This window comes from Mesoplodon mirus (genome assembly GCF_964341445.2).
Source record: "Mesoplodon mirus genome assembly, chromosome: 6".
In the NCBI taxonomy this organism is placed as follows: domain Eukaryota; kingdom Metazoa; phylum Chordata; class Mammalia; order Artiodactyla; family Ziphiidae; genus Mesoplodon; species Mesoplodon mirus.
Window position 1 is genome coordinate 98264558 of NC_138982.1, and position 17414 is coordinate 98281971.

At 38.2% G+C, this 17414-nt stretch overlaps 1 protein-coding gene across 1 annotated transcript in view; it reads left to right on the forward strand.

Moving 5' to 3' along the window:
* Nucleotides 1–12086, forward strand: part of ZBTB11 (zinc finger and BTB domain containing 11) — a 30418-nt gene extending 18332 nt beyond the window's left edge. Inside the window, exons 6-11 of the mRNA XM_082624559.1 lie at nucleotides 2704–2949; nucleotides 4714–4858; nucleotides 5549–5666; nucleotides 8434–8592; nucleotides 8702–8877; nucleotides 9466–12086. Of these exons, the coding sequence (XP_082480685.1) occupies nucleotides 2704–2949; nucleotides 4714–4858; nucleotides 5549–5666; nucleotides 8434–8592; nucleotides 8702–8877; nucleotides 9466–9983 (1362 nt within the window). The 3' untranslated portion in view covers nucleotides 9984–12086. The remainder of the gene's footprint in view (nucleotides 1–2703; nucleotides 2950–4713; nucleotides 4859–5548; nucleotides 5667–8433; nucleotides 8593–8701; nucleotides 8878–9465) is intronic.
* The last annotated feature ends 5328 nt before the right edge of the window (nucleotides 12087–17414 follow it).

The window sequence follows — 17414 nt, forward strand, 5'->3', positions numbered from 1 at the left end:
CATTCCCAGGCTTTCAGTGTGGAAAGCTAAGAATCAATCCAAATTGTATTGCAGAACTACCAAAAGGCTCAGAAATGAATGGTACTAGCTACCTTGAAAGTAGAGATGTGTCTGGTTGTTAGAAAGTCTTTTTTTTTTAAATTTATTTATTTTTGGCTGTGTTGGGTCTTCATTGCTGTACGTGGGCTTTCTCTGGTTGGGGCTAGCGGGAGCTACTCTTCGTTGCGGTGCACCGGCTTCTCACTGCAGTGGCTTCTCTTGTTGCAGAGCATGGGCTCTAGGTGCGCGGACTTCAGTAGTTGTGGCGCACGGGCTTCAGTAGTTGTGGCTTGCAGGCTCTAGAGTGCAGGCTCGGTAGTTGTGGCACACGGACTTAGTTGCTCCACAGCATGTGGGATCTTCCTGGACCAGGGCTCGAACCTGAGTCCCCTGCATTGGCAGGCGGACTCTTAACCACTTTGCCACAAGGGAAGTCCCTAGAAAGTCTTTTTAAGAAGTAAGTAAATCACTACCACCATGCCTTCAGCCAAAGATCCATCTTCTACTCTCTGAAAAAAATAAAACCCACACCTGCTCTAGAGAACACTGTGAATAATGAGGGTGAATGTACTATATACCAAACAAGGGAATGTAAAAGCATATATACTGAATATTGAATCCTTTCAAGCTCTCTTTCCCTACTCAAGTTCCAGAATGTTGACAACCAAACCCTTAATCTTAAAATAGAAGGATTTCTTAAAGGTGAGAAATCCAAAGTCTGAAAACAAAAGATCTAAAGATACTGCTCATTAAAGCCTGTGGTTGACAGTTTACTCCTCTGCTTACACACAAGTTCCAATCAGTTTTTAAATGTCTTATTTTGAAATGTGAATAGACATCAGGTATACAGACTCACAAATATTTCATGCAAAAAAACAACTTTGAGGAATCCAATACTATGCAGTTAGAAGAAAACTCAAACCACCCCCCAACACACACAACCCAAACCACAAACTATGATTTATGTTAGAGCTAAATAAAAAAATTACATCAATAAAACAATAATCATGTACTGTGTTTTTAAAAGGACACATCAAGAGAACAGAAGAGTTTTTCTTAGGAATAAAATACATAATAACACATATAAAAATATCAGAAAAGTTAGGAAATACAGTTGACTAAATCACTCAGAAAATAAAGCAAAAGACAAGGTAAAAATGGGAGTGAAAGAAATTTTAGAGGATTGGTCTAGGTTGTCTTCTAATACCCAGATAATTCCAAACAGCATGGAGAGAAAGAAATCATTAATGCAGTGAAAAAAAATTTGAGAACTTGAAAATAGAAGTTTCCTTGTTAAAAGGGTGCGTTGAATGTCCAGAATCATGGGTGAAAATAAATCTATACCAAGATATATTATGAAATTTCAGAATCAAGGTACAAAGAAAATCTTATAAATTACAAGAGAGAAAGGATAAGGGTCAGAATAGAATAGCTTCAGGCCTTTCAGCAGCAACAGTGGAAGTTAGAAGACAAAGGCACAATATCTTTAATATAAAAGGAAATGATTTCTAACTTGGAATCAGTAATCAAACTATATTTATGATGGTAGAATAAGAACAGTTTCAGACATGCAAGGTCTGCAAAGTTTTACCTCCCAAACTCCCTTTCTCAGGAAGCTGTCGGCAGAGGTATTCCTCTAAAATGAGCAAGACATGGGAAACGGGAAACATGGGGTCCAATCTGTAGAGTCCAAGCGTGGAAAACAACCACCCAAGTCTGGAACACCAACATAGTGCTTTGACAGCGATCTCCCACAAGGTGATGTGTTTTAAACCTTCTCTCAGTAGACAGTTGAGAGAAAGGTTTGATGATGAATTAGCAGTAAATACAAAGAGAAATAAAACAGAAAAGGAAATGAAAGGAAAGAGAATCATACTGTCTGTATGGTCCCGCTGTAATAACATGTACGTCATCCAAATAATGTAAGCACTGAAATTGATCTCATCAAAATGATCATAAAGCTGTATTGAGAAAGTATGGTAATGGGAAGGGTCATGTACGTGTAGAGAGTGGAGAGGTAAATGAGAGAGTCACTTCCTATTATTCATATTACTCAGAATTACAGAGATAATCATTAAGAAAGAGTCAAAAAAGTAGAGGTAGTGAACCAAGAGGCCAGTTTTATTTACTAAAAAAAAGTTTTGTAGATCATGACTATATATAACTCTGATTTTAAAATAAAGAACAGAAGCTTTCAGGAATACTCAGCAAGTACAGGGTAAAACCCAAGGACTATCACAGTTTTATCTTCCTACTTTTTCCAGCCCCTATTTTTGCTCTTCCTAACAACTATTAGTACTCATATAATAATAGTATTCTTGTCTGTATCTTACCATCTTACCATTCCTTCAAGACCCAGCCTCGGTGATGACGCCTTTTCTTATACTCTGATTATTCCCTCTTCTTAAGTATTGATCTCTCACCTATTTACATATAAATCCTGTTTTTGTGGTTAGATTATAAATCTTTGCAGAGTAGAGGCTGGGTCTGTCCCTTTCATTTCTATAGTGTGGTGCCTAGCATATTGTCTTTTACATAGTATATATGTTTATTGAGTGATACAATTGTAACAAAGATATGGAAGGTTGAAGTACGAGTTGAGTTTCACTTAACATTTGTGATGGAAATACATTCAGGCAGAATTTTGTTTACTTTTTCTTTTAGTTGTGTAAGAAACAGTTTCAGTACAGTGCCTCCTTGAGAGCACACCTTATTCGACATACCAGGAAAGATGCACCTACTTCATCCTCTTCCAATTCTGCATCTAATGAGGCATCAGGATCATCGTCTGAGAAGGGCAGAACCAAACGAGAATTTATATGTTCGATATGTGGAAGGACATTACCTAAACTATATTCTCTTCGAATACATATGTTAAAGCACACAGGGGTAAAACCACATGCATGCCAGGTAAAGCCATTATATTTATTTTGTTATTTAAAGAAGATTGGAACATAACCGGTGATAAGACTAGTTGATTCTGGCGTCACATCACTTTTGTAAAATGTCACAGGAAGTCCATAACTTTTTCAGTTTGTTGCCTAGGTCAAGGGTGATTCCCAGTTCTGTAATTTGGCTGAAGTTGTAACTTGAAATTAATCTATTTAGGATGTTCGGGAAACTTGTTAGGATTCAGAGTGATACTGGGTGAGAATAACCAATTCATCATCTCAGTCATCCCTTAACGTTCAGTAGGACCAACCTGGCTTGGGAAGGAACCTGTGAGTTAAACACATCTTAGCAGAAATTCTGCCTAAGCTATGTGTCCTTCTCTAGAGTTGAAAACTAAATGCCAAAATGTGATTCCTGGGTAAAGAATCCTGTGATAAGCCAGCTTTGGGCTATTTGCAACGGTGAAAATTTTCTAGTAGCACCTATAGCCTTGCATATAAGGATGACCCACTATTTTTATTAATAAACGGTTTTGGAACCAGTGAAATTTTTAATGTTTTTCTCTCTCTCTTTTGTCTCTTAAGCTTCATCTTATAAGAAAAAAGAATGTAAGAGTAGAATAAACCCTCATGTACTCTTCACCCAGCTTTAGTAGTTATCAACACATGGTCAATTGTGGGATTTTTTTTAATTTTTAAAAAAATTTTATTGAAATATAGTTGATTTACAATGTTGTGTTAGTTTCAGGTGTTCAGCAAAGTGATTCAGTTATTTATTTATTTATCCATTCATTCATTCTTTTTTAGATTTTTTTCCATTATAGGTTATTACAAGATATTGAGTGTAGTTCCCTTTGCAATACAGTAGGTCCTTGTTGGTTATCTATGGTCAGTTGTATTTTATATGTACTGTCACTCACTCCCTTACTTCCCCCTCCCTTCAGTTATTTTGAAGCCAAGTCCTAAGCATCATTTTATTCATATATTTAAAAACTTAAGTGTTAATTGGGCCTCTGGTCTTCTGGTGTAGCACTACTCAAAATGTGTGGTCCATAAAAGATAAGTGCAAAGATGGAGAGTAGGCATGTAGAAACTGTCATGGCAATTTGATATTGTGACATTTTCATTGTGTTTAACAAAAATCTCTCCCTAATAGATTGGGGAAAGAAAAAAACTGGTTCTTCATCATAGAGAGTTTAAGAAGCACTGTTCTAGTTGGTATAGCAGGAATTGAGTATATTGTTCTTGATTAAGCTCCCATTTTTTTTTTTTTTGCGTTATGCGTGCCTCTCACTGTTGTGGCCTCTCCCATTGCGGAGCACAGGCTCCGGACGCGCAGGCTCAGCGGCCATGGCTCACGGGCCCAGCCGCTCAGCGGCATGTGGGATCTTCCCGGACTGGGTCACAAACCTGTGTCCCCTGCATCGGCAGGCGGACTCTCAACCACTGCGCCACCAGGGAAGCCCCCCATGTCTCTTTTAATATAAGGTATATTGTTTACCAGTCTCACAAAGGACAGTATGAGGTTTTTTGGGGTATTGTTTTGAGTTCTTGCAGTGATCTCATGGGTGTAAGAAAAATAGCAATATTGGTTAACTACTGAATCAGAAGATGATCAAGCAGCTAAAATCCTTGGCCCTTGTATCAACTTTAACTTTGTCATTTTGTTTATAATTTAAGTTTTTAATTTAAAATAGCATAGTAGATTCTGTGTCCTCATTCTTCAGAAACAGCCCTTATCTCTTTTTCTGTTTTACTGGTTTAAACACCTGTGCTCTCTTAGGTCTGTGGAAAGACTTTCATCTACAAGCACGGTCTAAAATTACACCAGAGTCTCCATCAATCACAAAAGCAGTTCCAGTGTGAACTATGCGTTAAGTCATTTGTTACCAAACGGAGTCTTCAGGAACATATGAGTATTCACACAGGTAATGAGAAACTTATATTGACATAGTTACATGTTATATACTATTAATTTACTAGTATATTGATTATGCTGTAAGATGACTGTATGTGTGCAGTTTTTTATTAATGAGAGTAAAGGTTTTTTTGTTTTTCTGTGTTTTTTTTGAGAGTAAAGTTTAAAAGTTGTTCTTATAATCTAGTTTTAGAGCTATCTTATTTGTGTAAAAATTTTGTTTCAGTCAGTGCAGAAAAAATGTACTGAATATTAAATCCAGGCACCTAAAGAAATGGTCTTGCTTTTAAAAAGTTAAACAGTAGACAGATGTAACTGTCAACATGGTATGTGGCTTATAATTTTATTAGAACTTTTAGTCCACGTATACTTATTTTCAGGTGTTTAACGCAGTTATGTGGAAAATGGCTGGTGAAGGGTAGATAATGTGCTCTAGAACTTGTATACAACTCTACACTGTTATAATGCAGATGATCATGCAAGCCTATCACATTCTGTGGGTAGTAGTAGTAGCCTCGCTAGTACTCTAGTTGAGAGAAAATAGGGATTTTGACATAGTTTGTTATTCTTAGAAGGTGGATGCCAAATGTTACAGCTTCCGTGCCCACTTGATAAAATAACTTCTGAAATACAACATAAAGCATTCTGTTAGAAGAGCACCTGATTGCTGGATTTGTGACATGGTTTTTATTTTTTATAGGAGAGTCCAAGTACCTTTGCTCAGTTTGTGGAAAGTCTTTTCACAGGGGCTCTGGGCTCAGCAAGCACCTAAAGAAACACCAACCAAAGCCTGAAGTTCGAGGCTATCATTGTACTCAGTAAGTATTTAATATGTGAACCATTCAATTAATTTCCTTGTGTTCTTACTCAGTTTATTTGAAAGTTGTTTCAAAAGAAAATATGTGAGGTGACTATAGTTGATAACACTGTATGATATGATTGAATTTTGCTAAGAGAGTAGGAACTTGAATATTCATATGTAATTATACACACACATATATATCTGAGGTGATGGATGTGTTAACAAATGGGAGGATTCCTTTCACAGTGTATACATATACTGAATCATCACATTATACACTTTAAATATCTTACAGTTTTATTTGTCAGTTACACCTCTGTAAAACTGAAAAAGAATACTTGAAGATAATAGTAAACTGTTGTTTGTTTACTCTTGATTTTAATCAGTTTGTTTTTGTCTAGGTGTTCCTATTTATTTATGTAACAGTTTTATTTAGACACAAATTTCATACCATACAAATCACTCATTTTAAATGATTTAAAGAAGTTGTTCAAATGTGCAACCAGTTCTTTCCTACAGTAGGGACTGTAGGAAAGAAGGGTCCCTTGGTGCCAGCCAGAGATTCTTCCTAGGCAGTTCCTCGGAAGTACTGGGCCCTCTGCTCATTTCTTCCTTCTTCAGATTCCTTTTTCCCTCTTTTCATTTTCCAGAGCCTCCTGAAATCTGTTTTATAATTGAAGTAAAGTTCACAGAACATAACATTCATCATTTTAAAGTGTTCAGTTTAGTGGCTTTTAGTACATTCACAGTGTTGTGCGAGCATCACCACTAATTCCAGAATGCCTTCAATACTCAGCCAGGCAGTTTACAATTCTGCCTTGGTCTTCTCTTTCTGTTTGTGCAGAGTCAGCCATTGGTGAGAGTATAGAGCCTTTTCAGGTCTTTTCTGAGCGTGTGCCCAGCACTGGGCAGATATTTTGGACTTCTAGATTCCTGGGAATATGTGAGAGTTTTTCAAAGCTCTTATTCCCCAAAACATCTCGGTCTCCAGCCTTTTCCTCCCAGGCTTTCGGTTTGGATGTTGTTTGCACCGAACTGCTGTTCCTTGCCCCAGCAGCTGTGGCTAATACATTTGCCTGTAAGTGTTTCCAGCCATCTGCTCCTCTCTACTTCCCACCCCTCCCCGAGTCCTCAGCCCTGGAAGAGTTAGGGTAAATACAAGCAAGCCCTTTGAGGGGTAACTTCAAGGAGTCACCATATAGCTCAGAACAACTACAGCTCTGTGAGAATAAGTTCCTCTGGTACTAGGGACCTGTAGCAGGAGTGCAGTCTGTCTGCTGAGCTGAGGAGCCCGGGGATGGGGCCAGGGTGAGTTGAAATGCCACAGAGCTCTCTTACCAAGATTCAGCAATTGCTTTCTTGATTAAATATTTACCTGGTCACTGTAAACTTTTTTTTTTTTTTTTTTTTTGGCAGTATGCGGGCCTCTCCTGTTGCAGAGCACAGGCTCCGGACGCACAGGCTCGGCGGCCATGGCTCACGGGCCTAGCCGCTCCGCGGCATGTGAGATCTTCCCGGTCCGGGACACGAACCCATGTCCCCTGCATCGGCAGGCGGACTCTCAACCACTGTGCCACCAGGGAAGCCCTACTGTAAACTTTTAATTAGTTTCCAGAGGTCCAGTAAAATTGATTCTGATAGTTTTTGCCCATTTGTTTACTGCTTTCATGTAGGGATGGGCTTTTGGACTCTGCCCTATATGCTGATGTCACTCTATAATCAGTCTTATTTTAAAACAAAGATAGTTTATTATTCATACATTTTTAGTTGCAAGTATAAGAAAACCTAATTTAAACTGACTTGAGGGCTTCCCTGGTGGCTTAGTGGTTGAGAAACCCGCCTGCCAATGCAGGGGACATGGATTCGAGCCCTGGTCCAGGAAGATCCCACATGCCGTGGAGCAACTAAGCCTGTGTGCCACAACTATTGAGCCCACGTGCCTCAACTACTGAAGCCCGTGTGCGTAGAGTCCGTGCTCCACAACAAGAGAAGCCACCACAATGAGAAGCCTGTGCACCGCAAAACAGTAGTAATCCCACCTCAACAAAGAGAAAGCCCGCGTGCAGCAACGAAGACCCAACACAGGCAATAATAAAAACAAATAAATAAATTTATTTTAAAAAATTAAAAAATAAAATAAACTGACTTGAATGAAAGTCGAATCTAGGAGTCTGAATGGTTTAATGTAAACTGGTTTCAGATTCATTAGCACTTGATGTCTCTGAGACTCCGTATGGACAAGGCAGTGGCAATGATTTCAGCCTTACATCCTCTCAACTCCCAAATTGTCAAGCTGCTTTTCTCGTAGTTCCTATAAAAGCCCCTGAGGTTCGCTACCATTGGATCTGGTTAAGGCATTTGGTTTTCTGTGAATCAATCACTATGGCTAAGAGAATGCTGTGCTCTGATTGACCTAGGCCTACGTCAGTTGCTGCATCCTTATGGTCAAGATTGGGGCCTACTTCCAACAGATGGACAGAGACTGGAAGAGGGTGAAAAGGGATGTAAAAAGGGGAGATCAGATGGGGTTGAGGAGGAGACAGAAAATAATAACACCTTAGGAGCTGTGCAGGATTCTTTCTAAAATGTTTCTAGTACTCTGCAGCTAAAAGAACTTAAGATCCTGCAGCCTTGATGCAAGACTGGAATAGTAAGAATTGTTTTTGTGTTAAATTGGGATCATCCTGTGGAGTTCTAGAAACCCAAGAATATACTGAGTTCTTGGAAACTTCTTTTAAAAGAATAAAATGATCCAGTTGGGTGAATGAACTTTGTTATTGCAGATGTGAGAAAAGTTTCTTTGAAGCTAGAGATCTTCGCCAGCACATGAACAAACATCTTGGTGTGAAGCCATTCCAGTGCCAATTTTGTGATAAGTGCTATAGTTGGAAGAAAGATTGGTATTCCCATGTGAAGTCTCACTCTGTCACTGAGCCTTACAGGTGGGTAAATCTGAGGAGGATCTGAACTTGAGATATAAATGTACTTGGATTAATTATTATGGATTCTGGTGCTTTGGAAAAAATAATTTGGGGTTTTCCTTTATTTTAGGTGTAATATATGTGGCAAAGAATTTTATGAAAAGGCATTGTTCAGAAGACATGTAAAGAAAGCTACCCATGGAAAAAAAGGAAGAGCAAAGCAAAACCTGGAACGGGTGTGTGAACAATGTGGAAGAAAATTCACTCAGCTGAGAGAGTATAGGAGACACATGAACAACCATGGAGGTAACTATACTTCATATAGTTTTATATATATATATATATATATATATATAACTTTCAATAGAATAAAAGCCAGCCCAGTAGTGATTCTCCTTTTACCATTCCTCTTGCCTATTATCTCGCTTTCCTTAATAAGAGATTAATCCCATGTTGTGGAAGATTTATTCAAGTGATAGAGGTGATCCTGAACCTGACTACCTAATTGTTGTGTAGATAGATAGATTCCTGTTTTAGTGAGCTTAATATTCTATATCAATATTTTTATGCTGGAATGGACTACTTGAAGCTTCTGGGTTTTTATCCTAGGATTATAGGATTGCCGTGAAGGATAAAAGAGACTATTCACAGAACCTCAGGATTGTCTCTCAGTAACTTCTATCAATAGGAACATCTTTAGAGAGATTATATCCAGAATCTGCTTTATTCTAAGAGAAACCATTTGGTCCTAAATAAAAGATCGCCATAGTCAAGATAGAAACGTTTATGGGCTACTGTACTTCAAAGAAAAGCATTATTTATCAGGCAGCTGTAATATATTTTGGTACTTGGACCTCACCACACATTCACCTCTCTTCTTTTCTTTCTTAATAGGAGTTAAGCCATTTGAGTGTTTAACATGTGGAGTAGCTTGGGCTGATGCCCGATCTCTAAAACGCCACGTCAGAACACATACAGGTGAACGGCCTTATGTCTGTCCCGTATGTAGTGAAGCCTACATAGATGCTCGAACACTCCGTAAACATATGACTAAATTCCACAGAGATTATGTGCCTTGCAAAATTATGCTGGAAAAAGATACCCTTCAGTTTCATAACCAAGGAACTCAAGTGGAGCATGCTGTTAGCATCTTAACAGCAGATATGCAGGAACAAGAAAACAGCGGTCCTCAAGAACTTGAAACTGTGGTAGTGACAGGAGAAACTATGGAAGCTCTCGAAGCTGTGGCAGCTACTGAAGAATGTCCGTCAGTATCTACACTTTCTGACCAAAGTATTATGCAAGTGGTTAACTATGTGTTAGCACAACAGCAAGGACAGAAGCTATCTGAAGTTGCAGAAGCTATTCAAACTGTTGAAGTAGAGGTGGCCCATATTTCAGAAACAGAGTGAATGTAGTAATGGAGATGAACAGAAGGGACATCTCACATAAACTGAACTCACAGAACATTTGTTTACAGTACTATGTGGCTATCCGCCTAGAGTTTGTATGTCAAGGCTCTGGGCTGTTTTGGTGGTGTTTTAACATTTCTAAACGGTTTGTCTAGCTAATGGGTTCTGTAGAAAAGTCCATTTACTGTAAAGAAATTGAAAACAAATCTATTTGGCAGTGGATTATCATGGTATACTTTTTATGAATTAATGTTTATAAAGAACTGTACTAAATTAAAAACCGTACAGTTTCATTTGCATTTTGACATTATTATATACTTTGAGTTTAAAAGGCTGTACTAATTGGCTTTTCTTCTTTTATTCTCAAAATATAGAGGTTCTGTGATTTCATTTGCCTTGTTTATGGATTAAAAATTCTAATATAAAACGTTTTAGTGTGATGCATAAGTATATTACTTTTTTTTAAATGCTTCAGATCTGTGATTCTTGACTTACTATTTATTTTAACCCCTTATAAAGTCAGGGATTCTTTATTTTAAAGCACTTAGTGAGTTACATGTTGTAATCAAGTTTGCACAGTGTACTTAATCTATATGGGGAACCCTTAAATGAATAGCTGATTTTTTAAAATGCCATTAAAATGCATGAAATGCCTATTAAAGCCTTACTCTACTATCCCTCAAGGCAAGTAAATTGACCACGAGCAAAGAACACTTATTAAACTGTTGATGGGAAATTTCTCCTTGATAACATAAGATAATAAATGGGAAAAAAGAAGTTAAAACTAGGTTTGGTATGTTTGCAGCTTTTGTATCATGTTTAATTGTTCAATTTTGTTGAAAAACTACAGTTTAGAAGTAGGATAGCGATATAGACATCTACAGCAGTCCTGTGGATACTATGTAATTGTCAAGTAATTTCAGAATATTGAAAATTCTTCAGCCCTCATTACAGTATACTACTTAAAGAAATTGATCATGGCCCACCAAATTGTTAAAAGTAAATTCTTTTTAAAAGTTGCCTGAGGGCTCCCCTGGTGGCACAGTGGTTGAGAGTCCGCCTGCCAATGCAGGGGACATGGGTTCGTGACCCAGTCCGGGAAGATCCCACATGCCGCGGAGCAGCTAGGCCCGTGAGCCATGGCCGTTGAGCCTGTGCATCCGGAGCCTGTGCTCCGCAACGGGAGAGGCCACAACAGTGAGAGGCCCGTGTACCGCAAAAAAAAAAAAAAAAAAAAAAAAAAAAAGTTGCCTGAGAGTTAAGTTAATTTGTGTGTTTGATATTTAAATTCCCACCTCTTTAAGCTATCCAGTTTTCTCGTTTTTCAAAATAACCACGGGGAGATGCCACATTTCTCTCCTGGGAAACTACCACTCGAGCTGTAATTGTTAAAATTAAACTTCTAAGTATTAGAAGCTAATATAAGTTGTAAAATTAAGATACAAGCAGATCACATGTAAGTCATTCCTAAAGCACAAGAAAAGAATGTGCCTTGATGTACATATATTATTAAAATGCTTATTCCAGTTTACTTTAAAAGTGGCTTAAAAGATGAAGAATAAATGTGATGCCATGCATGCATTATACCTGTATATGTAATATTTGCATTTGCAAATTTCCCATTGTTTTGATAGCTGTGTGGCTGACTTTCAATTTTAAGTGGATTAACATACAGTCTATAACTTTATAATGGCTGCTTGTTTATCATATCTTTCAGTTAGTGAAAATGTATTTCAACCTGACAAAAATTTGGAATTGTGTCTTTATGTTCCCTTGTCACCATTGTTATTAGATTGTTAATTGTATAAGACCCATTAATGTATGTCATAAATATGTAAATAAAAGATGTTGAATCTTGTTTAAGGCATAAGCTTTGGAGTTGAGCTTGTCACTATTTTCAGCTCATAAATCAGTTGCTGTTATTTGATATGTTATTGAGTTAATCTGTTTTAAAGGGGAGGAGAACTGAACACATTAAAAAATAACCATTGACAGAACACATAATACTATTAAGACTTATTACACTTAATCTTACCACAAAATTAAAAGTAGTACAATTAACTGCCTTCTTTGGATAATTTAAATGTGTTTAGAGAATTACATAAATTACATGTAGAAATAAGTGTTAAGGTTCCAAAAATTCAGTTTTATATTTCCATGGGGAAAATTCTCTATTTATAATAATTCATTTTTAGAAGCACACATTGATTTGTTGTTGTCAGATGACTTCCTTCCTGATTAAATCTGCTTGTTACTGCTGTTTCATTAAAAGCCATTGGCTGTTTACATAATTTCACAAGGTTACCCTAAACTGATAAATTTAGAGTTAATCCAGACCTTTAGTGTCTTGTCTTTTTTTAAAAAAATAGCTTTGATATAAACTGCATGATGCTTCCCACTCATAATTGAATCAGGAAATTTAAACCTATAATCTTCATGGAGGTTCCTAAACAGGGGTTTTACATCTGTTTGGAAAAAAAAAAGTCTTTGTCTCCCCTGATCTTATAAATTTATCAGTTACAGTTTGTAAAGGCTTAGAGCAAAGATGCATAGATAACTTGTTTAATTATTTTAAATATACCAGTCTTATAGTCTATTATCTGAAGTTTTGAAGTTGAATACTATTTATTGGATTTCTCCAGAGTTTTATAAATGCTAGAGTATAAGTGCATCTCCAGTAGAGCCTTATCTTTGGAATCCTGTGCCACCTGCCTACATTGAAAAAGGGTCCTCCCAGATCAGTTTTATGTTTGCTTTTGTTAAATTGTTCCAAGAGTATCAATGGGTAGGTACTATTTTCATATTAATTTCTCAAACTCTGATTTCCTAGACCAGCAACTGTAAATTTGAACTTTAGACCAGTGTGAGAACAAGGTCATTGTTCTAAATCTTTTTTTTTTTTTTTTTTTTGAAAGATATCTAAGTTTGGACCCAAGGTTTTGCACTGAAGCTTTGACACTGTAGACTGGGTCCTTTCTACTCTCTCTTTTTTTTTTTTTTTGATGTTGGGAGTAGGAGTTTATTTATTTATTTATTTATTTTTGCTGTGTTGGGTCTTCGTTTCTGTGCGAGGGCTTTCTCTAGTTGTGGCAAGCGGGGACCACTCTTCGTTGCGGTGCGTGGGCCTCTCACTATCGCGGCCTCTCGTTGCAGAGCACAGGCTCCAGACGCGCAGGCTCAGTAATTGTGGCTCACGGGCCTACTTGCTCTGCGACATGTGGGATCCTCCCAGACCAGGGCTCGAACCCGTGTCCCCTGCATTAGCAGGCAGATTCTCAACCACTGCGCCACCAGGGAAGCCCCATTGTTCTAAATCTTAAAGGGAGGCTGTTTGCCCACCTCGTGCCCAGTCTGGGACAAATATCGTTGCCTGGGTTGGTGAATGGAGTTTTTTTCTGGCTTGTTCTTTCACTGAATCAGTGGTTCCAACCCAGCTTTGTGTGGAATTCTTAGTTCCAATCTCTGTGGACCTAAATCTTGATCTCTTGTCACCTTTGGGCTTTCAAAAGCCAGCACCTTTGAAACTGGCAGTCCCACCTATCACAAGGCTACTACAGTTTCAACTCAGTTTCCTCTGATTTGGGGATCCTAGGGCATTCCGTTTCTTAAAGTCTTAGTATGATTTTCTTTTTTTTTTAATTTTTATTTATTTGGCTGCTCCAGGTCTTGTTTGCGGCCTGCGGGCTCTTAGTTGCAGCATGCATGCAGGATCTAGTTCCCTGACCAGGGATTGAACCCAGGCCCCCTGCATTAGGAGCGTGGAGTCTTAACCACTGGACCACCAGGGAAGTCCCACTATGATTTCAAAGGAGTTTGTTTTAGCAGAGATGTATAGGTATTTTAGTCTTTTGCAAATCCTGGAAAACAAATACTGTTGTTTCTTTAAATATTTTTCTCCTCTGGTTACTTCTTTATTTCTAAGAGAAAGTTTTATTTCTACCCTCAATACCTGTCTCATTCTCTCCTTTTTCTCCATTCCTGATAACCTTCTGGGAGTTGCTCAACTTCATCTTTAACTGTTTTTTTAATTGAATTATCTATTGAATTCATTTTAAAATTTATATTTCTAATACTAGCATTTCCACTTAGTTCTTCGTAGATGTTTATTCCTGCTTCTCTTTTCCATTCTTCTTTCCTTGTTGATTGGATTTATTGTGCTCATTTGAATTCTTACTGTGTTCTGTGTGCTCTACAAAAAACATTACTTTCTGTGAATATACCACAACTTTACCTTTCTACCACTGATGGATGTTTGGGTTATTTTCAGTTTGGGGTTATGAAGAATGCTGCAAGGCCCATTTTTATCCTCTTGGTATATATATGAACATGCATTTCTGTTGGGTACATAACTAAGAGTGGAATTTGAGTCATTTGGATTTGTGGATGTTCAACTTAAGCAGATAATACCAAAATATTTTCCAAAGAGACTGTTGCCATTTTACACTCGTCAGTGCTGATTGCTTCACATGCTTACCAAGTACTGTTGGTCTTATTACTTAGCGTTCTGCAAGGACTTCTAGTACAATATTAAATAGCTGTTGTGTTTGCCATCTTTTTCTTTTTCCAGTCTCAGTGAAAATCTGAGATTCACATGGTGGGCTAGATGGCTTCACAATGGGGGCTTATTGCCAGAAAAAAAACAACCATGTGATTAGAGGGTTGAAACTTTCTGCCCCACCCCCTGACCTCCAAGGGAGGGGAGAGAAGCTGAAGACTGAGTTCACTCACTGTGGCCATTAATTCATTAATTTAACCAATTATGCACTGTATATAATGCAACTTCAACGAAAACTCGAAGAGTCTCAGAGAGCTTCCTGGTTGGTGAGCATATTGATGTACTGGGTGGGTGGCACACCCCAACTCCACAGGAACAGAAGCTCCAGCACCCCTCCCTCCCAGACCTTGCCCTATGGGCCTCTTCCACTTGGCTATCCCTGAGTTGTATCCTTTATAATAAAATTGTAATTGTAACTATAGCGCTTTAAGTGAGCTCTGTGAGTTGTTCTAGTGAATTATCAAAGGTGGGGGGGCTCCATAGAAGCCCCTACATTTATAGTTGGCCAGGCAGAATTGCGGGTGGTTTGGGGATATCCAAGACCTGCTGCTAGCATCTGAAGTGGGTGCAGTCTTGTGGAATTGAGGCCTTAACTCATGGGGTATGTGCTAACTCTGGGTGGTAATGTCAGAATTGAATTGTAGGACACCCAGCTGTCAGAGAATTGGTGCTGAAACATTCCATCCATGTAAAGGATTGGTCTGAATCGGAGTGTCAGAGATCAAGTGGAGTTAGAGGGGGTGATGTCCATGTGGGAGGTTAAGGCAACCTAGGCAATGGGAGGTTGGTTATATAGAGAGGATGAAATACGTAAACACTAAGGATATTGAAAGCCAGCATTTTTGCTGTCGGAGAAGGGCGTCGCAAAGGTAGAAAGGGAGATGATGAAATATGAAGTATTGGTTAAACTGGTAGTTGTCAGACACAAATGCCATGTAAATGTGTGTATATGTATATATGTGTTTGTGTATACATGCATATATTCTCTAGTTTTTTATTGAGATGGCCTGGGAGCAGTCATACCCACCAGAAATGATTACACCTAGTACTAAGTATTGGTTTCTAAAAGCCATTCCCCAATAGAACAAACTAGGGCTTCTTGGGGAAATGGCTAATTTCAGGGCTGGGTCAGGAAAAGTACAAAATGAGTCTGGAAAATCTTCTGTCAGAAAGCAAGTAGATGCTCAAAGAATGATGGGGACATATCAACAGGGCACAGAAGTCCTCGAAGGGACTTCTACGGGCCAAATCATGGCAAATTGAGTGAGCATAATAATAATGATAGTAACAGATTATACACCATCAAATAAAATAGGAAACCGTAAGTCCACTATCAGGAATCCTTAAAACCATCCCCAGGTTCAGTGATTCACTATAAGCACTCACAGGAACCAGCAAATACACACACTCATGGCTATGATTTATTACTGAGAATGGATATAAAACAAAATCAGTGAAGGGAAAAGGCATATGAGGCAAAGTCCAGAGGAAACAAGCGTAAGTTTCCAAGAACCCCAGTGGAGCCATGCTTAATTCCTCCAGCAATGAGTTGTGACAACACACGTGTGAAGTGTTATCTATCAGCAGGCTCATTAGAGACTCAGAACCCAAAGTTTTTACTGGTGCTGGTCACATAGGCACCCTCTGCATAGCGCAGTCCAAAATTCCAGACTCCAGGAAGGAAAGCAGTTGTTCAGCGTAAAACCACATTGTTTGCATAAGGAGTTTAAGCACAGAGAGCCACACTTTTTAGGAAAGGTTTTGTATCAGTGTAGGGAACTGTTTACCAGTCAAGTTTCCAGATGCCAGCCAAAGGTCAAACTTTGGCCTTAACAGTCCTCTTAGCAGGACTCTTTAAGGTAGCAGGCTCAGACCTGCTATATTAACTCTTTTCTTCACAAACAGTAATACAAATAAATGAAAGAATATATTGAGGGACTTCCGTGGTGGCGCAGTGGATAAGACTCCACTCCCAATGCAGGGGACCCGAGATCGATCCCTGGTCACAGAAGTAGGTCCCACATACCTGCCGCAACCAAGAGTTTGCATGCTACAACTAAGGAGCCCGCCTGCTGCAACTAAGACTTAGCGCAACCAAATAAATAAATAAACAAATATTTTAAAAATAAGAATAAATTTTAAAGTTGAAGAGGAGCAGGACATTTCCATAGTTCCCCCCACCAAATACTTATTAATATTACAAAGGAGAAGGAGCTGTTATAGTGGAGGATTACTGGACTGAATGTCAATATTATGACATAGTATGAGTATGTTTCGTGTTTGGTAATTGCAATCACTGTTGCTTTTGTTGTGGTCATCCATTTACAATGCTTGGTGTCAGTTTATCTATCTCTTCTAAAAATAAAATACAGTTTGTGTGAGTTGTGAAAAAAAAGAAACGTACACTTAAAATGGGTGAGTTTTATGTAAACTATACCTGAATAATTCTTTTAAAAAAAGCTATTTGGAGGTCTAAATAAAATACATTAGCTTATAAAAAATATTACAAAGGAGAAAAGAGAAACTTCATGGGGGAAAAGTCTGACAGACACCTTAATCAAGTAATCAAAGTGATCATGGTCAGTAACAGGATAAATCAAAATTGTGTACCACTTATATAGAATGCAATTAGAAGAATATAACATCATGTGATATTTCTGTCAAAAATGCATAACTTTAATCATGAGGAAGCATTAGACAATCCCAAATTGAGGGATATTCTACCAAGTAACTGGCCTGTGATATTCAAAAGTGTCAAGGTCACACACACACACACACAAAGACTGAAGAACTGTACCAGACTAAAGGTGACTAACCAGACATGACAACAATGCAGTACATGATTCTGAACCAGATTATTTTGCTGTAAGGCAATT